Source organism: Calidris pugnax, unplaced genomic scaffold, assembly GCF_001431845.1.
Source record: "Calidris pugnax isolate Ruff unplaced genomic scaffold, ASM143184v1 scaffold32, whole genome shotgun sequence".
Classification (NCBI taxonomy): domain Eukaryota; kingdom Metazoa; phylum Chordata; class Aves; order Charadriiformes; family Scolopacidae; genus Calidris; species Calidris pugnax.
In genome coordinates this window covers 413199-437137 of record NW_015090783.1, presented here as the reverse complement: position 1 = coordinate 437137, position 23939 = coordinate 413199, and the positions used below count along the sequence as shown (strand labels likewise).

Genomic DNA, 23939 nt, shown 5'->3' with positions numbered 1-23939 from the left:
ATTTGCTCAATGCGTTGTCAGTGTTACAGAGGGCACTTTATTTTTGGTGCTCATTTTAACAACATCTAGACACCAAATGTACTTCAGGAAGCAAAAAAAAGGATTTTTGCACCATTCCCTGCTGTCATGTGTCAGTACCCACAGAGAAGAAAACAAGAACCCATGCAATTTTCTTGAACATTTGTGTACAGTATCACAACAGACTGAGACGTGGCACAAAACCCAACAACTCACCTGGTTCTTATTTCAGCAAGAAGCCGCACCACTGCCATTACTGGAGTTGAGCCATCTCCTGTTGCAGGAAGTGAGGTGTGAATAGATAGACTTCCCTCCTGAGGAAGCAACATGGACTGGACTGCCTGTACTACCTTCTCAGTAATGGACAGTTTATGAAGAGGCAATGCCTGATGGTGGGGGGGCACGGTAAAAAGTTAAATTCAAGTAGTTAGTTTCTAAGAAATGAGGGCGTTTTATTACCTGGAGTTAATTCTTATTTTGTACTATCACAAAACCAGCACCAAACATCAGTCAAAAAAAGAAAAAAAACAGAAACAAAACCAAAACCCACAACACAGTATGCAACAGAACATCTTTAAGCACCAAGAGATGAATATCCATGTTACTTGAATGCGAACTTAAATATAGATACTGTTAAGATAGGTTTAAAACAATGAGGCAAACTTTACAAATAATCAAAGATGAAACAGACTTTTTACATGCTGTAGATTAATTGCCAGTATGCTGTGACAAAAAAAAAATTAAATAATTGATATTATACTTTATATTGGATTCTTAAAACTACCGTACCTCAGATCTTGGAACACAGAGCCTAGATAATGGAATAGTTAATGTGTCTGATGCTTGTGAGGTCTTTCTACTGTCTATACTGGTAGGTGGAAATTTGACCGTTGCTATACCTTCTTGTTCATTAATAGATGCCACAACTCCAATACTTCCTGCTATTCCTTTACCTAAAACCTACAACCAAAGAAGGTCTGCGTAAGATTTAAGGCTTTTCAAACAAGAAACACTGAGTCTTTAGCACCACACACCAACTCAGTGCACAATTAGAGCTGGGTATTTTAGGAAGCAGGAATAACATACAATAGCAGTCTCCACAAGTGTTATTGCAACTGCTTGGCAAGGGTATTAATGCAGGTAAAACATCCTCAAAAGCACCAATTGTCATTTAAGACATAAAATGTGAATGGCTCTGAATTACCTGAACTTCAGAACCTATTTTAATGGTCTCCTTAAAGCCACCCAGAGCACAAAGGGCAGCTACTGCCTGCCGAGCAATTCTTTGAAGTTTGGCAAGTTTCCTTCCACTGCTACTCCCATTCTCCAAAATGCTCTCTGCATATTTCCCAAGTTGTGGAATGTACATCAGAGCCCGAGACAGAACCTGAAGACAGAAGCAAAAATACCAGAGAATGACTTCAAAGCACAATTCAAACAAAAACCAACGCCCCAAGCCTCCAGCCCACACACAGTCTCAGAAGAATTATTTTTGTTCTTGAAGAGAATTATGTAACTCAGAAGATTCTAAGGTCTCTGAAGTGTGAACACCATCAAAGCCAGCTCCATTCCCTAATAACTTTTAGAATCAGTGTTACATATATAATCTTCGCAATAGTCTTCACTCAAGGATTTAGTCTAAGCAACAGATTAGGTGCTAGAGAAAATTCAGCATAATATAAAAGCAACACGCTGTAATTTCCAGCCAACACTTTAGACCCCAAGAGGTCATGGCAGAGAGGACTGAATAGCAAAGGCAGAATAACTGCCTGGCAAAGGCAAGATAACTCCCCTAAACAAACAGCATTATTAAGCACTGGGAAAAAATGACAGGTTAGTTACAGAATGACAACACGTTCTTTAATGCTGGATAATTTTTGATTACTTATTCCACCCTCAGACATCAGATAGACATTATCTACTAGAAAGGGCTGCTTCTATGCACATCCCAGTTTGAAGTGCTGGAAGTAGCAAATCGGAAAGAAATAGCTTAGGAATTTGCTAATAATTACGTTCTCTTAACTACTCAATACATGCTTGGTGTAGAATTTGATACTTAATCTTCTGTTTGCTTACTATCGGAAAGAAATAGCTTAGGAATTTGCTAATAATTATGTTCTCTTAACTACTCAATACGTGCTTGGTGTAGAATTTGATAATCTTTTGTTTGCTTACCTTTTCAGCAGTAGTTGTCCATATCTGAGCTGCATTTGATTCGGGTGCCATCAACAAGCTATGGAGCAAAGCGATCACCTCGGCTGCCATGCTGTTTGCAACGTGACCACTAATGAACGGCCTCACAGGATCCGTCCTACGCAGAAGAAAGCAATTTGCCCATTAATTTCAAAACAAGAGAAGAAGCAGCTTCAGTTGTCAACCACAATATACAGCACCAAAAAGGGAAGTTTAAGAAAATGGAGATGATTATTTTTTCTAGAGCACTACAAATACCGGTATATAGAAAAGCAGAATCTAGACTAAGTATAGAATCGAAGTGACCTACCTGGCAAGCTCAGAATTCCTCTCTCTGCAAATAGATGTTTGGGCAGTCTTCTTTTTGTCCCCAGTGGACAACCCACTGGTAGTTTCTGGATTGACTGTTTCTATGGGAGGCCCAACACTAACTATTAGACCCGACTGTGCCCACTTAGTTGCCTTTCGAAGAGCTGCAGCAGCTTCTTCTGTAATAACTTCACAGCAGCCACTCTGAAAATAAAATTGCCATATAAGACAAATACTAATGTTAGCAATATTTGGCCACACTATGTGACGTATTTAACTCTCCTCCCTCTGCATATGTAAAAGTACTGAGAACACATCAAAACATCCTCCCGTGTATGGATTAGTCACAGTCATAAGACATATCTTTTCTTATCTACAAAGAGATCAGAGATCAATGTGGATTCATTGTCTCTAATATTCCGTTCTTAGCTTAACAGTATAGTTCCTCTTCCCTGATCAAAAAGCCACACCTGAGTATTTCTGGTGCAAATACTCAAGAACTTGTCGGAAAATAGAAATGAAAATTCAATTTAAATATGTGGTTTAAAATTCATACTATCAACATGCATTAAACAGTTCAGGAAAGAGACTAAAGGGGCTTAAAACATGATCTTTAACAGCTGGAGGAAGCCTTAGCTGAAATCTTTTTCATCATTTATCTTTGTATTTATATTAACAACTATATAATGCTAAAATTACCTGTAAAGTTATCTTTCTGAACAGCTTTGTAAATTAAACAAGATTTAACAAAGGGGATTTAACATCGGTAAAAAACAAGAATTCTGACCAGCCACTGGTTTTTAGAGTGTTAAATAATGCTTTAGTAATTCCTTTTCTTACTTTTGTCATGTCTCGATCCATTTTCACTACTTTCTCCATATTGGCTCCAGTTCCAAGTCGGAATGGACGACCTTCTGAGCTACTATTACAGTGAAAACAAAACACATTAGCTTTGTTTCCACTGGCGGAAAAAATAACTGAACTATATGGTCCAATTTAATACATTACACATGGTTTTAAATTATTTGAAAGCAACCCTTGCAACTGAATTGCTTAACAATAACAGAAATGTTTTATAGTTAAGGATCATACCCAATTGCATTGTACAAGAGGAATTTAATACTATTGAACATAATTATTTGCATAGCAATTTAACCCTTCCCCCCTGAAAAAGTATTCTAAAATTGGATTTTACTGAACACAAATGCCTGAGAGATCCAAGTTGACCTTTCACCGAAGAACACCCAACAGCTCTACCTTTTAGTATCATTTTTAGGGCATGGGTTCAAAATAAACTTTGACTGAGGGAAGATGAAATAGTACAAATTACAAGAGGTGATACCATTGGCTGTTGGACATTCAGAGATCGCAAAATCCAGGTGGGTACTAAGAATACTAAAGAAGCTGTAATAGCAAATTATTATCCAGTGCATGCATTATTAAAAGCTATGCTTTTAAAGCCATTTTGCTTTGATAGTTATATAAGTTAAATTTGTTGGTCTGCAATAGCATAACAAGGTACATCCAGTTTTTCTGATGGAGTATCATTAAGTAGCTATTTTTGCACGTGATTGTTTCCAGATTAAGATGTTTTTATGTTCCTTTGCTAGTGGCTTACACGGCTGGTACTCAAGCCAAAATTAAAACATCACACTTCATTTCCCCCTCCTCCTTTTATACATCTGTGTACATTGCTGTTTCAGCTTTGCTGCTCTCATCATCGTTGTCTTCTACAAAACAGCCACGGCCAGGAAGCACTGGGATTTAGATTCTCCCTGCTGCTGCCTCACCACCAGTTCAGCATCGTGGCACACGTTTTTATCCAGGTAACAGCACGCTAAGCATCAGCCCTATAAACCATTTTTGCATTATCTTATTATTTTGCCAGTAAAGGCAACAAACTGGGAAGACATTTTGCTTTCGCATTTATTAGTATGTCTAGGATGCATTTTTCTACAGCTATAACACTACAAAAAAGAAATGTTATTGGCAAAACTGGTTGCTAATTCCAATCCAGTGAGTTAAGATTACCTTAGCAATGGCTGAAGGACTTCATGGGATGACTGGTCTTCCCGCTTATGAATAAAAATAGAAAGTTTTCCATCCACTGCCTCACTTTCTTCTCCAGGATCCTTATCGCCTTTTATGGAATTTTTAGGGCTGGCTTTTGCCAAAGTAGTATCTGGCTCAGAGGCGGTTGGAGAAAGAACTGTCTGGCACCCTTGAAGTAGAAAGGAAAAAAAAAACAAACCAAAGAAAATCATACAGAAATGAGCTTCATCAACAAACTTTCTTGCCTTTGAAACTAATGCTAACACACGCAAAATACACCTAAAACACCGCTGCGACACACACCTTAGTCTGAGAACAGTTAAATTAAGAGGCAGATGGAAAGTCACAGATATATCCTGTCTCTCACCACTGACATAGACCTTTTCCAACTTTTCCAACTTGAGCTTTCTGTCAATACAGAATACTTCACAGAAACATGCCTTGCCTGGCACTTTCTCAAATTAGCATGACACCAAAAAGATACTGGTACCTGGTACGACATAATCCGCCAGCTTTGCCAGCAGCAGCGAGGCAATCTTGGAGGCTGGGTCACTGGGATCATCCTGTTCACTGTTCAGAGAGGGGACCGAGTAACTCCAGGGAGGCAATTCCACGTTTCCACAGTCCTCAACACTCATGAGAGGCAACGCAGCACGACACAACTGGAGGATTATAAGCACCAGCTTTGGAGAGGGACGCTGATCCAGGAGAAGCGACAGAAGCTTGGACACACAGGCTGGCTGGCTGAGGATTGCTTTACCAATGTGACTCCTGAAAGGGGAAAAAACAGGTAACTATTGATTGTTCCATGATAGTCTTGGAACTAAAAACAAATTAAGTTATTACTGACAAGATGCAATTTACAAAAATTTCAACATCTGACAAAATTTTATCTGCAACAATTCTTACATAACCTGATAGCACTGATTGAGTAATTGTCAGTTTATAATCAAGTTTTAGAATGTTCTTTGAAATTATCTTACCTTTACTACTATAAAAAAAAATCCTCACCCCCATCTGCTTTCATACACAGAAAAAAAATACTCCAGAGATGAAGGCCTAGTACCTTGAGAGGTCATTAAGAAGACTGAGAACATCTTGAAGCGCATCATTTCCTGCAGCTTGATTCCCACAACACTCCGTAGCTCGTGCGAGGTGGTTGGTAAGAAGGCTGGAGACCTGGCGAGCCAGACCAGAGTGAACAGCTTCTGTTGAACCACCTTAAAAGCAATGCAAGAACATACAACTGTAAGGAACAAAAAAAGAATGTACACATCTACAAATTCCTTACCCATAAGCTGAAAAAAAATAATTTTTGTTTTGCTATAGAAAAACTTTTATATATAAAATGTCTTCAATTAAAAATAAAATCTGATACAACATCTGTGTCTCATTAGCCAATAGCCACGTCTGTAAATTTATGTATGTTATGGGTGAATGCCAACACAGGAGAAATGTTTACATGACCACTCAGGGTCTCCGTGTTCTCTGGTTATGTCTAGACAGAGCCAAGTGGTAGACTTGAAATTATATGCAACATAAACACTCCCATGAGGATAAAAAAAGATAGAATTAAAAAAACCAAAACAACGAGAAGAAAATCAACTTATTTTTGTATCCATTTGTGTATTCTTTAGAATCCACACAGTACTGAAGTCACGGTGAGTGAATGGCCTATTTAAAATTCATTTACACCCCTTCTCAGGCACTTGGGCCATTCTGAAGCACACAGTAGAAATATATTTGGCAGCATTCCTACCTTCTTCTTTCTCCCATTCAACACAGCGATTGGCTAGCACCTGGAAGGCAGCCCAAGCCATGGTGGCCACCTTCTGTTTCTTTGTCTGTTTTTCATTGGAACTGGATTCTGTCTGGCTGCTTAAACTGCAAAGCCGGTCCATAAGTTGTACCAGGCCACTCCGTACCAAACACTTCTCCTCGCTCCTGTAGGGGAAGAGAAATTCAGATTTTACTTCAGTAACTTTTAAGTCGCTAACAACAGATACAATGAAAATTCACAACTTGCTGTTAACTCACTAAGTAATTACTCCAATTTGTGGAAAGATGGTTCTATCTCCCCCTTGTCCTCCCCAGATGAAATTCTGCGTTCTGAGAAAATTTAACAGGATGTTCTCAGATAGTCCTCATTATGGACAAAGGGAGTATATTAATACTTCTCCTTAAGGCAAAACCTACTAAGGACAGTTGTAGATGCCCTCCTTCCCTTTCTGAAGGAAACACTGTCATACCTTGTGTAAGGTATAGTGCACAAGAGGCCAATGCTGTTTGCACAAGCAATGGGGTAGCGAGCACACAGTGAGACCACAGACGTCATGGTCTCTCCAAAAGCTTCCTGGACTTGTTCCACCATCCCACCACACGTGAGCTCTTCAATTCTGTTGGTAGTTAAGATATTTGAAATGGTAGACTTTCTATGTTAAATAAAACGAGCAAACTTCCAAATACAGCTTTTGAAACAAAATAAAAAGTAGCAGATATTAAGAATTACTCAAGGAAGATTTAGAAGCAAACGTGCAAGTTACTCAATGCTTTAATATGAAACATATGTAAGCAAGACAGTATGGTAGTTTAACTACAAGCTAAATATTTATCAAATTTAGATGACAGTATTAGTTATCAGCTAAATCTACTACCTAATGAACATGAATTTAGAATTAATTCAGGACAGTAAGATACCCTACATACATATTTTTGGACATGTCATTCCAGTATGAAGGCAAATTTAATCTACAGCCAAATAAAAGCATTTCTTAGAAGTTTCTACCATTTTACCCTACAAAGGCCAAACTGGCTGTTGCAAGCTTTGTTCTGCAAACTGGAGCCCTCACACTTAGTCACTTCTCACAGTTCTTCTCTACAGAGACCAGAACATTTGATTATTTTCAGAGAAATAAACAAACCTGGGTCCTCCCTGAAGTACCATGGTCACTGGGCCTACAAGATGTGTCACGCCACCGACCCGAACCGCCGCTGTCAGCAGCTCCCTCATGTGCACCAGGGCTTGCTTCCTCGTGTTCCCACGTCGCCACCGTGTCTGAGCTGCCAGCAGGAAACTGCTACTGGATACCTGGGGGATTTTGTTTGGGTTTGTTAATGAGACAAGGCACCTCCCTTCTTTGTGAAAGTCCCAATTTGAAAATAGAAGTGACGTACCGCTTGGTCGGGGTTTGTTCCGATGAAAGCAAAGAGCTGCCCCAGCAGGACGCTGTACGTGGGTTTATCTCTGCTGTCCTCAATGGTCAGCGACTGGAGAAGAGTGAAAGAGCTGCTTCTGTGGCTGGTGACGTGGCGGCGCCTACGAGAAGGCAGGATAATTACACCTGCAGCTGGAAACTCATCCAATGAAAAAAACCAAAGCGCTAGGATGATTTTAACAACACAGGCCACATCACTGTAAAGCAGCTCAGTGAATAAACCATTGCATACCTTTGACTCGATCTAGTAAACTCGATGTCTTCGTTGCCAATCATTTCTAGGTCGGACGGTGCCGACATACTGCGAAGGAAGACGGGCTGGCGGACGGCGTGAGAGATGACTTTTGTTTCAGATGCTGATTTACAGGCTGTGATATTATACAATATGAAAATGTCACTCCTGGTGTAGGAGGTTATTTACAAACTGCTTTTAAAAATCACTGTGGACATTCCAAATGAAAGCTATTACAAAACATGTAACAGTCTAAGAAAAAATCCGCAGCTCAATTCTGAGGACTTTCCTGTTTTCAGGTATTGTTTCAAGTTAGTTTTGTTTTGATTGGGTTAAGCATTTTTTTCCAATAATTCAGGAGACTAAAGTTTCAATTCCATGTATTACTACTTGGACGTTAAGTTACCATCATTATGGCAATCAGAAAACAAAGACTCAGTTTCATTTACTGTAAAAGAATTTATTTAATTTGAAAAAGTAAAAAAAAAAAAGGTTTAATTTTAAGGGAAAATAAGAGAAAAGGAATACATTCTATCTTTAGAAAAAAAAAACAAAAGTACAATGCTGGTAATGAGATATATACCTGGAGTCTCTGCAGGGGTGCCAGATATACTTCTTGTGATACCAGACTGTGCTGCAATAGTGACGTGTAATAACAGCTCAGCTCTGTTCATCAAGCTCTTAACTAATGTTTTTGTTTTTGATAAGTGATGAGAAGTCTTTTGTATCAGTGAATTCACCTCTTGAAAAAACTTCTCCCTAGGATTATGAAAGAAAAATACAAGAAGCAAACTCAATTATGTTTTCATACCTTCTGAAATAAAGTGCTGTTGTGAGAAAGGTTATTTTAAAGAAGGCATACAGCATCCATCTGTTCTATGCCAAAAAGTAGGAAGCAGAAAAAAATTAAAGAAATAAACAAGTGATTTGTTATTAAGTACTTATAGCTGTAGGTACTAATATCAATATATTTAGCACAAGTGTTTGTAACAACTTAATCAGGTCTTCTATACAGACAGGAAAAATAAGTTTTAAAGTATTTGCATCCCTCGTTAGAAGTTGACCTGAACGTTCCTGCCCTCAAAGATTGTTTTCTTTCTATAGACCTACCAGCCTTTAATGGAATTAGCCATAAAATGTTTTCAAAACATTTAGTGTCAGCTTCTGCTTCACATCATTAAGTAGCACAGGGTACAATGAGATTCAAGTGCCTACTTCAATAAGCTTTTAAGTATGTCCGTGACTTTAAGCCCACATACCTACTTTTGGAACTCACTGGAATTCCACAGCTGCTTAAAGTTCCCCGTTTCTTAATACCTTGCCTAAATGGTACCTTCCCCAGCCAGCTACTAACCTTAATGCCAGGACCACATTCTCCAGATCGCTTCCGTCAAAAGAAACTTCTTTCATTGAACACAGAAGTTCTAGTTCTTTCATCTTGCTCTAAACAAAGTGAAGGAAAAGGAAGAATGCGTTTGACAGAGAGCAGCATGAAGCAGGAGCCCCCCCAACAGCCACAACAGTTACCTCATTGAAGTGATAGTCATAAAAGAATGGGATATTGTTCTCCAGCTTCCCATGCATGGCGTCATCTACCTCACTCTGCCACTTCTGTTCCAGCTCAGCCACACTCTAAAGAGAAGAAAAAAAAAAAGCAATACTTACTGCAGCTGATCTTAAGAAGTAGATGAGATCTTAAAAGAAGAAATCTGAGTACATTTCGTATTTGTGTTTCTGAAACACTGATAATACACCTTCATTCTCAAAGAAAGCCTTCTATTTTATGTAATTTTATTTTTACCTGCAATTGTCTCTCCATGGCATTTAGCTTCTTAAAAGTCTCTCCCATAATTTTACAAAGTAAATCATATTCTTCGGCATGTTCTTCCTGATACTGGAAATTTATCAGGGACTGGAGTGCGTCAACCAAATTCAAATGTTTAATCACACATGAAACTACCATCTCCTCCATTACTTCTGGCTGAATCACTTCCCTAGGGTTATAGGGAAAGCCAAACTGATTAAACAAGAATAACAGACAAACTTTGACAATTCCTATTTACAATTCACTAGATAATGCATTCACAAACAAGTATTTACAGAATATTAAATACATACATGACAGGAATGCTGCATCTTTGTCATTGCTTTTTTAGCTCACACACTTTGGCACCAAACTTTTCAAAAAATAGAAGTTAATTTAGAAAAATAGAGCAAAACAATAACTACTTACTTTATACTGGGTCTAAATTGAGGCCGAGCACGTCCAGAAATTTCCCTGAGTTTTATCATGATTCCTGGAGGCAGCCTAATCCTAGGCAAATCAAAATAGTGTCCAACAGGAGGCACGAGAACATCAGAAGGATATGTAAATTCTCTATCTTCATCTATAGTAAGAGGCAATGGAGAAGGACTTGGTGTAAGGGCTGGAGATATTACACCATTTGCTTCCACCTGCCACTGGCACCTGGAAAAATAAAAAGGAAAAAAAAGGATTTTTAATTACTATTTTTTCCTAACTCTTCTCCCTCATTCAGAAAGACATGTTAGTCAACAACACATTACAAGGACAGAGTACATATTAACATATTAATTGCAGCCTTTAAGAGTGTCTGGTACCAAGCATACATAGTCCAAACCTCCTCCACTTACTCTGAAAACAATCACCTTAAAATAGACTCGAGCACAACTACTCAAGTCACCTCCCCTCAGAAGAAAACCCACATAGAAACTTAGATTAATGCTGTTTTTTACCTTTGTAATAGTTTAGATCTTAAGAGCTCTTGACAGGTTTCTTCATCTTTGGTAATTTCTGGTCCATTGTATAATATTCGCAGCATAGAACAAGCTAACACAGAGAGGCCAAGTGCCAGGTCAACTAAGAATGGCAAACCTCCTGACACGTCCTCTGAAGACTCCTGTAGTAGGAATAGTGATAAGTTGCACTCAAACAACCATGAACTCCTTCCCCAATATATTTCAAGATAAGAGATTTTATATTTTTATATATAATCTTATATATAAAGATATATATAGCTCTCACGTCTCTTACACAGATGTATGTTGAAAAAATGCTTTAAGAATTTAAAGCAATATATAAGTACAACTCAAGACAAGAAACAAAGGATTTAAGCATTATTATCCTGAACCAAGAAAGAAAAGAAAAGGTGAAGTTATTTTTGGTTCAGTCATTTTCTGGCCTGCAGATCTGTCATCTCACAGACCTAGCTCTAGCTTCCTGGTAGTGGGATTTAAGTTTCCTTTTGTCTGACCCCAGCGTCCCTCCCCTCTCTTTTTTTTTTTATAGGCTGGAGTCACCACCCCCTCAATTAAATCTCTGATTTCCAGTTTGTTAAGGATAACCCATCTCTTCAAAGCTATCCTGATCTACAAGCAGCAAGAGACATTAAAGCGACTTCATCCAAGCCCAGTGCCAACGACAAGAGATAGGTAAGATATATTTGGTAATATCTATCTCCATAAAACCCTAAGCAAGGTACAGACCATGCCACAGGGTATCTCCAGCTAAGGAAGCCAAACGTCTAAAACTTAGGTCCTTTCCACCGTAAAAGGACCAATTGTTTTATTGCCAAAATAAGCAAGCTATTACTGTTTTAAATTTCAAACGTCAACGTCCAACTTTGGAGTACATTTCCATTTGATCTGAAGCTGAACCTACGCCATGGAATCTGTCGTGTTTGAGTACCTGTGCTCGGACAGTGCAAGCAAAGCCCCACATGGCTTTGTCTGGAGTGTTGTGCTCACGCCCACTCCGCATTTCAAAGGAGAAGGTGACTGTATCTCCTTCCACCTTAAAATTTTGATGGAGAGGAGGGGGAAAAAAACAAAGAAGATACATTTAAGAATTGAGGCAAACAAACAGGCTTTTCATTAAAGTGGCTTATTTTATGGATTAATGTTTTTAATGACAGTTATTTAAGTATTATTTTTATCTCCGGTTATATATTTTGATTTAAGATTCTTCCCTTTTTGTAAGGATATCTTTTAGCGGACAATTTGATTTTAATTTTGCTGCTGGCTAACTACAGTAAAACAAAACAAACCACCGTAGTTGTAGAATCAAAAGTAGAATTTATCAGTCTGTGTTACTTGGCCTTGATTTTCATCAAAATGTTTTCATTGTTTGTCTGCAAGAAACCATGCAAAAATCAACAGTTCTCTTCCTCACGGAAGACAGACAAGCTCTTAAAGGAGAGGAATGTCAACACATTAATAGAAGATTTTGCTGAAAGAGCAGTATAAAAATCTATGTCTGAAAAATCAATCAAATTCCATTAATTAAGGAGCGCTTGTCTGACCAGTATAAAAATCTATGTCTGAAAAATCAATGAAATTCCATTAATTATGAACAATGGAGCGCTTGTCTGAAATGGCTTTCCCGTTTATTACTTCTTGTTTTCCTTTTTGAAATTCTTTTGTTATAAGCCCAGTTTTAGTGTGGCATAGTATAGCAGCACAAACTTGTAAGAAAAAAAAATAATCATACTGCATGCAATGTGAGGGAACATACTATAAAATTCTTAAAATAATGATGTTTCAAGAAGTTTGAGGGATTTTTCTGTCTTAGCTTTACTGTCAACAGCATCCAATGTAATTTTGAAGCCCGACACAAATGGTTGGAAACTTGCTACTTTTACTACTTGTTGTATTTGTGGGCTAGTATTAAAAAAATGCAGTCATGACCATGAACCTTAATAAAATATGCACAGCCTCAGACTGTGCAAGAATTTCTCCCAGGAAGATATGCTTATGAGACCAGCAGTGCCATTAGAGACTCCGGGACTGAAACACACTGATAAGAAATTCCAGTAAGACATAACAAAACAAGGTAAGATCGAAGAGAAGCATCACACACAACATACAGTTGAGTTTAAAGTTATCCCCCAAGGACATAACAGCCCACTTATGAATCATGGATAACTGTACACTTAAAAGCTTGGACTTCATTGCTATAAGGGTTCAAATGGACTCGACATGGTTTCCAAGGGGGATTTTTCTATGTGAAATATTGTTGGATTATAATACTGTACCTTTACTAAGTCTTTCGGCCAACCAGTTCCTAAGACACTACGGCTGCCATATCCCAGTGTATTGCCTCCATACTCAGCAACCTTCCTACTGTTTGTGTTAGGACCAGCATAGATCACCAACTTCAAAACATAAAATACACTGTTAGACTGTAAGAGAAAAACAAGAAAATCTAATAATAATAATAATACTTAGCACTTACACCGCGCTTTATATTTTCAAAGCGCTTTATCAACATTAACAAATCCTCACAACAGCCCTGTGAGGTGAGCAGGCAAGTATTATTATCCCCATTTTACAGATGGGGAAACTGAGGCAGAGAGGAAATTGAGTGACTTGCCCCCAAGGTCACACAGCAAGTCAGCAACAGAACCGGGAGCAAAAGTCAGGAGAGATCCTAACTTCCAGTCCTCACGTGGAGCTAATAGAACATACTGTCTCTACTAATAACTGGATCACTCCTGCTCTCATCGAAGTTAATGATTTGTCAGTGACTTCTCTAGGAAGATGACAAGGCTCGAAGTTTTCTGAAGGAGTTTAACCAGTAATGGGTGATACTAATATTAAAAGACACTTATAAATAACTAGCAGGAGTGAGCATCACAGGACTTGCTCTATGGTGAGGAACATATGGCAACAATTAGTAAGGAGCACAAGTAGCTCCCTGATTATCCAAAGTAAGTGTTATTAACTGTGCTCTTGAAATTGAAAATCTTTGCTCATGTTAATCCACGTAAACAAGCCATTTATCATTGGAAGGAAAAAGTAACCCTTTCAGTTCTGCCTGATTTAAATAAACTGTGCTGATCCAAGCAATCATGATATGAACTATTAAAAAAAATAAAAATGGAAGAGTTGTTATGAGTATCTGAGGGGGAGAAAAAAATACAACAAAAAACCCCCAACAAAACAAACTCCCACACACCTCTGGGGCCTACTATATTTCTCCTATTTCATAACTACCACTACTTCTGACATCTTTTCAGGAAACTTCCTAATTACAGAGCCTCACTCTTAACAGAAGATCCTCATAACTGATAGATTTTAAACATTGAAACAATCACTAGATATTATGCTCTGACACAATACAGAAGAATTAAGCATTGGATTAAGCATCCTTTTTCGATTGTTTCTTCAAGAATAATAGAAATTAAACATGAACCACTTATTTTCATCTTCCTGCCTTTCCACATATAATTCTTTGTACATGTTATGTTAAACATACATGTAACAGAAGATGAAACTCAAGAATTCTTTTCAAAAGTTATTCACACTTGTGCCACACATGAAATAACCTCTCTGCATCCCTGCACTTTACAGCCTTGAAGTGGACTGTGACATTACAGTGTACACTAATAAGCTCCTATCATTAAAAACCTCCTGCATTACCCTGATCACTGGAAACAAGGGGTCATGAAAGACAAGGGGCAGAAAAGATGAAAATGGGAAGTGCTGCTGATGGAACTATATACAAAAGAAAGAATTTCTGAATTGGCCCTTGCTTACCTTATCGTAATCATATTGTGAAGAACATCTGTTGTCAAATCTAAGATATAAACAGCGGGCTCCTGGAATATGTACAGTTTCTTTAAATTTATAGTTATCCCTGACGGGGTGAACTGTTTCTACAGTCTTCCCAGCAGCCCAGGGAGCAGGGATCTTTAAACCAGTAAGAAAACCTGGTTCTTCTTTCTCTTCCAGCATTCTGAAATTTAAAGTGAAAGAATAGTCCTAAAACTCAACACACATATTTCTACTATATATTCACACATCAAACTATGAAGGACTTAAAATCACCTCTCAGCATTGATACATATGACACAAAGTACTGACTCCCCCTTTTAGGCATAACTGCACTGAGGGAACATGTAGAACTTCAACAGCATAAACTGTGTAGAAATAACTACCAATCTCTAACCTGTAAAATCTGAATTTTTCCCTGTGCTTCCCTTTTTCCAGATGATGGTAAACAAGCTAAGTACCACCATAAAAAGGTAAATAGTACTATATATGGATTCTAACACATGACTGGTAGTATAAAATAAACTTCCCTCCTTGGAGAGCATCCAAAACTATTATGCTGTCATAAAACAATATGCCTAATATTTCACCAAAGCTTATAATTTGGAGGAAGACTGAAAATACATTCTTCAGATTTTTAACACAGTATATTACTTGTTATCTCAAGTTGTTTAACACTACAAATTCTGCATTCTTCAGATTTTTAACACAGTATATTACTCGTTATCACAAGTTGTTTAACACTACAAATTAAACAGCAAATTAAACAATTAAACAGCAAATAGCTACGATAGGCATTTTTTATTTAGTTTAGCTGTGCTTCTGTTTCTAAGCAGAAACTGTATAACTTTCAGCTGAGACACAAGATATAAATGCAGGATTTAAAAAATCATTACATATCTATATGTAAATGAAACAGTATCTTTCCAACGGTTTTAAGACCGTATCTCATGCTGCCAAAGCAATTAACTCATGACGGTCTTCCTTAGCCTAATTTATTGTAAGAGGAACATTTAGAATCAATTTCTAATGCTTGAGGCAAGGGAAAAGAGAACAAACAAACCATACCCTGTGCAACCAACCTGAATATAGTAATCATTTCATTTTTATATGCACAAAAATTTTGCAACTAATTGCCTTTTGTAAAGCCTTATCTATCTCTAAGACAGTTGAACATTACAGTTAAGATATTTTATCCCCTGAAAAGACCCAAATGTAAAGAAAATCACCTCTCATCAGGTAACAGCTTCCCTTTCTGCTCTGATGCCCCACTGGGGGAACTGTTCAGTTCTGAGAAAACTGGAGACTGAGTTTTAAGCAGCAGAGCAGTCTGTGGCACAAAATAACCAGCATTAGAAACATGAGAACAGTAAATCATTTTAAGACCTCGTTATTGAGCTATATTAACAATCACACTGTATGTTGTCATTGACAATAAATCACGACTTAGCAGTTGCTGTACCATGCCAAGTTTAATACTCAGCCTTATCAGCTGTTGTAGCTGTTGAGCAATTCTTAAACTATGACCTGTGGATCACTCACTGCAGAAAGCTGACCAAGATCAAAGTTGACCAAGCCTGTTAGAACATGCACACCACATCTTTTTTGCTTTGTAGACAACTGCTGACAAACACAAAGACCGTACCTGACTTGTGTAAAGAACCAGCTGCACAAGCTGAGGCATCAAGGCATCAGCCATAGTTAGAGTTTGCAAATTTGGATGCATCAGAGATGTCAGTAGGACAGGAAGCAGATGACCAAGCATAGTAGCCTTCGTAATTTGCTCCAGGCCTTTTAATCTGTAAGGAGAGTCAAGGTTTACAAAGTAACAACTATTTTCAGAGAGTATCACTACTATTTTTAGTCATCTGTTTAATCTTGTAAAAGACTGCATAAATAAGCAATTCAAAATTTAGCAGTGAACACTTCCATTATATTTAAAAAAGGAAACCAGCCAATCCTACCATCCTGAAAATATTACAATTTCTCCAAAGCGTTAGTATCCTAGTATTTCCTGTCAATTCTCATTAAACAATGATAGACAAGGCAGTAAATCAAGAGTTCAGTAATTACTTAAAAAAAATTATAAGCTCCCATGAGCACAGGATTAAAGTGTGCATCAAACATGAATGTATTTGTTCAGGATGTGTATCAGGCTCCTAGCACACATAGCTCAAAGTATTTCAAAAGAATCTCTACCTACAGAAATACATTTGAGCGTGAAGGCCATCTGAAAATATCCCGAAGGAACTGTGTATTGTCAATAAACAAAACTAATCTTGCAGGCACAGATAGAACCCCAAACACAACTGGGAGAGGGAGGTATTTGTTTAATGAGAGAAAAGATTCACAGCTTTTTGTTTACATCCCATGCAAAGCTCAAGCATGAAGTTAAAAAGAATAAGTAGTGGTAACTGGACTTGGACAAGAAGCAACAAAAAGGCAACAGATTAGTGTTTTCAAGTCAGCATACTACTGCTTGTCTTACCTTTGCTCTCTATCAGAAATGTCACTGTTAATTAGTGCTGTAGTGACTTGTTGCAGCATTTCTAAGACTTCATCGCATCCTGTCAGAATTTGTGTAGCAAGAGACAAAATGCTGGTCTTCAGCTCCTAGGTATAAAAAGGGTTACAGGATACTTAAATTCTTAGAGAACACAAAAAAAAAAAAAAAAAAAAAAAGAACAACAGAACAAAATGATGGATTTCCAAATTAAAATAATGATAATGTGACCTGGCAGGCCTGCAGCAGTAGATTCATCCAAGACTTAAATTTGATTAATGCTAAGCCCCAAAGTGCTGGGAGAAACTAGGTGCATATTTTACAGGATGCACATCCAGTTTCTAGAGGGAAGGAATCCCCAAGTCCAGCACAGGAGAGAGCTGTCAGCCAGCCAAGGTACAGCATTGGTGACAGAATGTCCTAGCAGGTATGAGGATCACTGTAGAGAGAGAAACTGAACAATGAAAACATGGGTGAATAGCGAGACAAGAAAAGTACTACAATATTTAGCATTTACTCAATGAGCCTGAACAAATAACTTTCAACTGCAACAGATTACAAGCACACAAAGTCTCAATGAGCAGCAGACAAAACCAGCTTAACAAACAAACAATACCAGAAATTCAGAAATCAATACCATTATAGAGGAATTGTTACTGTTACAAAAACCACTATGAGAATACAGCCTGCACACTAGGACAAATCTGGCTTCTGTGAGTTCATTCAAGACTATTCCAGCAGTAACATGAAATGACACCATTTTAATAACCCTTATACCAACAAAACAACCACTGTCTGCAAACCTCGTCCTCTAACACTTTCTTTGCCACAAATCCTATTCACGGTATTTCAGTCAACAGATGTAGATGGTTCTACATAAGCTTTATAAGTTAAAATTGCAAAAAAGCAGAAGCCAGGTCAGGCAAAGAAGAAAACCCTTTCCAATTTAAATCTGAAAAATATTTTTTCAAGGATCACCTAAGTGATTTGGAGAAGAGACAGTGGGAGAGTAATGTGTCCAGAAAGGGTTCCTGGCACATGAATTTTCTTATTAGCATGTATTAATTAGTATACGTTTTAAATCTTATTATATGTATATTTAGGAAGGGAAGTGTCTGCTCTCACTGACAAGATAGAACCCAAGGTGCAATACTGAAAACAGAACCTAGGAAGGGAAGTGTCTGCTCTCACTGACAATATAGAACCCAAGGTGCAATACTGAACACAGAACAACTGCAGACTTTAACTGGAGAAGAAGAAAAAACTGTCTACAGTAATTTAACTATACCAAGAGGAAAAGAACCAACAAAACAGCATAAGTAGAATGCACTGCAGAAAGCAGAGGTGTCACAGAAACACTGACTGTAGAGAGCCATACTAGAATAAAACTTGGTGTTTACCTGTACCTTCAATGTCTCTCCCTGCAAGGAGCTGTCACTGTCATCATTTTCATCAGGTTTAATCAAAATAGTGTTACTGAGGAGGTGGTTCTGTACAGCCATCAGATACCGCAAACATGAAGATGCAGCCTTTAACATAAATAAGCACACTTTACATTATCTAAACCCTTTTAGTCAACCTTGATTCAGGCAATCCTTGTACTTTGAAATGTAAAAAAGGAAAAAAGTTGAGGGAGAGGACAAGCAAAAGCAAAAAATAATTTCCCTTAAACAGAATTATTTTTTTGCTCATTTGACACAAGCTTGTTAATACATATTTAAGAGAAGAAACTAGTTGAAAACACTGAATTTTATGAAATAATTTGTGACACATATAAAGAAGCAGCACCATTTTATTCAAGTATGTAACATTATAGTAATATTCAAGTACTGTAACACTAACTAATTCTTAAAAGATAATGCTGTATCCACATATACACCTGTTTTATCATTACTGTATGATTTACTTTGCTCTAAGAAATGGTTTCTTCCTTCTCTGCACGGAATAAACTAAAGACATTCTTTTCCTGTATTTGTTAAGACACACGACTATAAAAGTTCCACCTCAACATACTCAGTGAAGATGCTGGATTTAAGGAGGAGAAGAAGCCAAAGGCAAATATACTTTTATCAAAGTACATTTTACTTACAGGCACAGTTGAAAGAAGCCTTTGAAAATCATCTTTAGATACAGTTTGGCACTTGGTGATTAAGACACAAGATTCTCGGACAACAATCTTGAGAATGTAGTGCAACAGCTCATCATTTAGCCTTCAAAAAATGCAAGAAAGATGTCAAATGTTAATAGTCTAATTATGGTGTATTTTGTATAGCTCACCTCAGAAGTCCCTGCAAGCTGTATCACAAACTATGGGAACCCAAAACAAGTATCTGTTCTACTTCAGAGATTCAGACACAAAGAAAACCAAGTCTGAAAAGCCTGACAACAATCAATGCACCAGTGACTCCCTGGGCTGTGCTGATATAAATTTATGACATCTAATGACCCCTAAAAAAATACTCAACTTGAACAGGTACTTGAGATTGACAGTTTTACTGTTGAGAAGTCACCTAATAGTGACACAGAGAACAATGTCACAATTTTGTATTTATGAATGATCATCCACATTTACCATATAGATGGTAAGTAGCAGGGAATACGAAACTAAGCCTGGGTACAGAAGTCTCCAAAGTTTCCCCTAAAATATCAAACCTCTCTCCCCCTTGCCCTAATGAAATTCCACCCACTATGGACACAGAGATAGTATTTCAGGTCACACTGCCAGTGAGATAACAAGCAATTTCAGCAGAATTGTATGCAAGTTTATCTAAAGCAAATAACAAAACCATATGTAAGTGGGGAGGAGGAGAGCATATTGTTGTGTTTTACCTATAATGATCATCATCTTCACTTCCAAATCTGTTGTTCTGAAGTTGTTCAGCTAAATTGGTCAGGATAACGTCACGAAGTTGAGACAGACCGCTATTTCTCTCTCCTAAAATGGAATGCAAAAAACTTTTGCAAAGCAGCATTTTACAGAATTAATTTATTTTTGTTTCCTCAGATATCTTGCTTAATACATGCTACTTCTCAGAAATTACTATATTGACAGTGTAACCTGATTCCCTGTTGGTATTACAGACTGTTAAAACTTACTCTGCACACAGCACTGTTTTAAATTCCAAAGACCTTGACGCACGAACACGTTCCTACGAAGTAACAAATTACTGTGAATCAGCTGCTTCTAAGTCCAGGCTCCCATTTCACCGGGAATGCAAGTAGATTATTACTCTTTCATCGAGGGCTAAAATTACTTCTGGTTACTGTGTAATTGCCACAGGTTACACTAACTGCTAACTAGGTGTTCTAAAATACAACCTGGCCAAGAAACATTATTAATAGTGACAAAACAGAACTTTAATCCTTTTTGATTTCTAACAGCTGCCTGCTTGAGACAAATTTTCCTTTCCTACACCTTCCATACATTTGACCATGCAGCCATTCAGAAGGCAGCTTCTGAATTTAAAGCGTTCTGAATTTCCTAGAATAGGAAAGGTTTAAAGCAGACTAATATTCTGAACTGTTCTCCCTCCAGAGTTCAGAAGTATTTTCACTTTTTGTTTTCAGTTAGAAAAAAAAACAACATACTCTCACACGTCAATAAGATATTCTCACCTTCAGTTAAGACCAATTTCAATAAATTATTGATTTCTGCTTCACCAGGATACAGTATATTTAAACCAGAGCTAAAGAAAAAAATAAAACCATGTATTACTAAATGCATTTAGAAGTGAACAAAATAATTTCAATGGACACATGAAAAATGGTGTGACAGAATCTCAGCTTAGTGTATGATGTAACATTTAGAATGACTATGTAATAGCTTCTTCCAACCTAGAAAGGAATCCTCTGTACACATAACATTTGTATTGGTCATAAAATATACAGATGCTTTCTCCGGAAATCTCCTGCAATCAAGTATATTTTACTGTTTAGGCACCAAGGCTTCTTTAAGAGCTTTCCTCTAAGAAACTCCACACTAATCACTCCTATGTGTGACAGAACACTCATTTTTTCAAGAAACAGACAGATGTCAGGAAAAAAAAATAAAATTGATGAGGGCTTAGAGAACTCCAGTGATGGGATAATAGCCGTGACTTTTCTGTGATAATAAAAATGGAAAATGCAAGAGACAGCAATCAAGTAGCCACTACTGTTACAGTTTTATACTTATTAAAGACTGGCTCCTTATAGAAGTCTTAGCTTAAACTACACAGAAGATTCTAGAACTAGCATTTCAGAAACAACACAGCTATGCATAAATACTCCTTGTGAAGATATTTTTCCTCTCTAACTTGTGATGAACTTTGTCCTTTCTACATGAATTACCACATCAAGATAGAAAATCACAATAACTTAAAATGAGTACTTCGTGACTGTCTGCAGTGTTGAAACTATTATTTCAGACTTTTTCTTTTTTTTTCCTCCTCTTTTTCCCTTTTCTTTTTAAATAACACTCTCAGAAAAGAAAACTGGTGTGTTTTTCAGCTTCACACTGAGAGCAGAGATTATTGCAGCTTCCCTCCCTCTGGCTCATGCTGACCAACTTGTGATACACACATCAGGAAAAGTTATCAGACACTGCAAGCTGAGTTTGAGTTTTTCATTAGTATCAGAGTCTCACAATGAGAAAACAGGAGGAAGGGGATATTACCTAATCCCCACCTCTGAAATTTTTTTCCACAAGTCATTGAAGGATATAGGGTTAAAGAAGGGAAAAGTGCAGCAGCTGTGCATACAGGTGACAGGATACACTGTTCCTTGTCAAAAACTAACCTGAAAATGCTAGATAATCATACTAAAGATACGCTACTCTTCTTCACTAACTTAGAGCTGCATAAAGCCACTGAAATTTGGAATGTCGTGATTCGCACACAAAAAATGCAGGTTGATCTTCAGAAGATTTTGTTCTCAACCTTTGGAGCACTTCCCACTTGAAAGCAGATTATATTTGTACTTAGGACGTTTGAGACAGCGTTCCTTGTCCTTGAGATTTACATTATCTCATTTTCGTGATACACAATCACACTCTTTGCTCACTTCCCTGTACTTAGTCATTCTGCTATTTTGACAAGCCAGAGAAAGGAAATTACACAGCATCAGGTTCAAGAGATGCAGTAGCTAATATGATGTGGAGCTCAAGCAACCATCCTGTTAAAGTGTTCGATGACCTGTTGTACCAGCCCAGAGGCACAATGCCCACCCTTCTACCAAAACAGATTCCCATTTTCTAAACATAAACCTGACTTTCTCCAGACTCTCTAACTACCCTGCCAGTGTTTTCCCCCGTGTCTTCAATCTTCTAGCATTCTTCAAGTATTATTCACTCTGCTTCCCCTCACATTCCTTTTGTTTAGGAGAATTTCAATATTGTCAGTATTGACAACATTAACTTAGCTTATGGCAAAGTATGGCAGTCCCACTAGCCATCACTGAACTGCAGAAAACTTTGCCAGAATTTAGCAGCTGTATTGCAATGAACATTAAAAAACCCTTAAGCAAGCCAATAAAAAGCAGCAAATGAAGTATGGAAAGAAATTACTCTGTTATATCACTGTTATCTTGACAAACACCTTGCATTTCCCTTCTTGCACAGATACAAACTGTAATAACCTCATCATACTATGTCAACCTAAATTTTATCGTATTAATTTAAAATTAAACTGCTGAATACAATGACAATGTTCACCTGTAACAACATTTTCAAATAATCTACAATGTACGTTAAGTTTAATTTGACAATACAGATATTCACCTAATAGCCAGGCAAACCTCCTTCTGAATTTCAGAGCAAATCTGATCCCTTGGTGCCATCAGTAACTGCCAAAGCAGTAGGCCAGACCTTCTAACAATATCTCTGTTTCTTTCAGTTTGTGGGCTGAAGAAAAATTTAAAAACCACCTAAGAGAAATTAAACACAACAATATTAAAAACTTAAACATTGCTCACTTTAACTCATTTTCTGTAGTCAGCTTCTCTAACCATTTGTCTAGGTCACAAAAGTCTGAGAGTCAGAAAGCGACTTTGGACTCCCAAAATTTGGGCTAGCACTTTAGGAAAGAGAGAAGCCCTTTCTCTTTTTCCACCCCCTTGGGAGGAAAAATAAGAAAAAAAGAAAGAAAGAAGCAAGTAAACTCTCTGGATGTTATTTTGATCTATAAAGGTGGCAATTACATTTAAACTAGGACTCTTAAATGGCTGTATAAAATACAACAAAGCCACTACTTGGTCAAATGCAACAAAGAAAAAAAAAACCTAAAAACTAATCCAGTGGTTGCCTAAATGGCTGTATAAAATACAACAAAGCCACTGCTTGGTCAAATGCAATGAAGAAAAAAAACCTAAAAACTAATCAAGTGGTTGCCTGCATTCTAAAACAAGTTTTTTTTTCAGTATTTATTGTGAAGAAGTACATTTAAGATGCCCTCATACCTGAAAGACAACAAGGATGCAGCGAATTATACAAGTATCTCCATTCACCATAGCTTTCTCCATAATGTCACAAATACTGCTGAGATGATGGGCTTCAATTGGATGTTGTTTGCCCAAAAAATTTGTTATGGGAAGATTGTTGCTGGCTGCAAGCAGGTTGAGTTGGTGGATACACATGGCACCAACATGGTGCAGTAACTGGTTAATAACCTCATTCGTGGTTGTTGCATCCCCTAGAAGAAGAAAAGTGGTTCAAATGCTGTCTACAAACACAAACTAGAGCACTAACATCTGCTTTCAAAATGCAATATATCATCACATCATCTCCTCTAACTTCAGGACACCTGTCCACATGATAAACAAAAAAATTACCCTCATCACTTTTTTAATGTGCTAAAGTTAGCAAGAATCTGCA

At 37.5% G+C, this 23939-nt stretch overlaps 1 protein-coding gene across 2 annotated transcripts in view; it reads right to left on the bottom strand.

Annotated features, from left to right (window-relative positions):
• HECTD4 (HECT domain containing E3 ubiquitin protein ligase 4) overlaps positions 1-23939 on the bottom strand; it is an 81363-nt gene that overhangs the window by 31404 nt on the left and 26020 nt on the right. The window contains exons 12-43 of one of the 2 annotated variants that reach the window (XM_014963129.1): positions 23525-23757; positions 22848-22993; positions 20708-20778; positions 19922-20027; positions 19182-19302; positions 18493-18621; positions 17078-17202; positions 16235-16388; positions 15819-15919; positions 14575-14773; positions 13071-13190; positions 11726-11830; positions 10774-10937; positions 10253-10486; positions 9821-10013; positions 9547-9651; positions 9374-9462; positions 8603-8778; positions 8020-8155; positions 7747-7888; positions 7494-7660; positions 6822-6968; positions 6332-6516; positions 5639-5792; positions 5063-5343; positions 4552-4741; positions 3361-3442; positions 2522-2724; positions 2194-2329; positions 1223-1405; positions 808-978; positions 235-404 (exon numbers count right to left, since the gene is read on the bottom strand). In XM_014963129.1, the coding sequence (XP_014818615.1) occupies positions 235-404; positions 808-978; positions 1223-1405; positions 2194-2329; positions 2522-2724; positions 3361-3442; positions 4552-4741; positions 5063-5343; positions 5639-5792; positions 6332-6516; positions 6822-6968; positions 7494-7660; positions 7747-7888; positions 8020-8155; positions 8603-8778; positions 9374-9462; positions 9547-9651; positions 9821-10013; positions 10253-10486; positions 10774-10937; positions 11726-11830; positions 13071-13190; positions 14575-14773; positions 15819-15919; positions 16235-16388; positions 17078-17202; positions 18493-18621; positions 19182-19302; positions 19922-20027; positions 20708-20778; positions 22848-22993; positions 23525-23757 (4918 nt within the window). The remainder of the gene's footprint in view (positions 1-234; positions 405-807; positions 979-1222; positions 1406-2193; positions 2330-2521; positions 2725-3360; positions 3443-4551; positions 4742-5062; positions 5344-5638; positions 5793-6331; positions 6517-6821; positions 6969-7493; positions 7661-7746; positions 7889-8019; positions 8156-8602; positions 8779-9373; positions 9463-9546; positions 9652-9820; positions 10014-10252; positions 10487-10773; positions 10938-11725; positions 11831-13070; positions 13191-14574; positions 14774-15818; positions 15920-16234; positions 16389-17077; positions 17203-18492; positions 18622-19181; positions 19303-19921; positions 20028-20707; positions 20779-22847; positions 22994-23524; positions 23758-23939) is intronic. The other variant, XM_014963138.1, reaches the window with a different exon arrangement.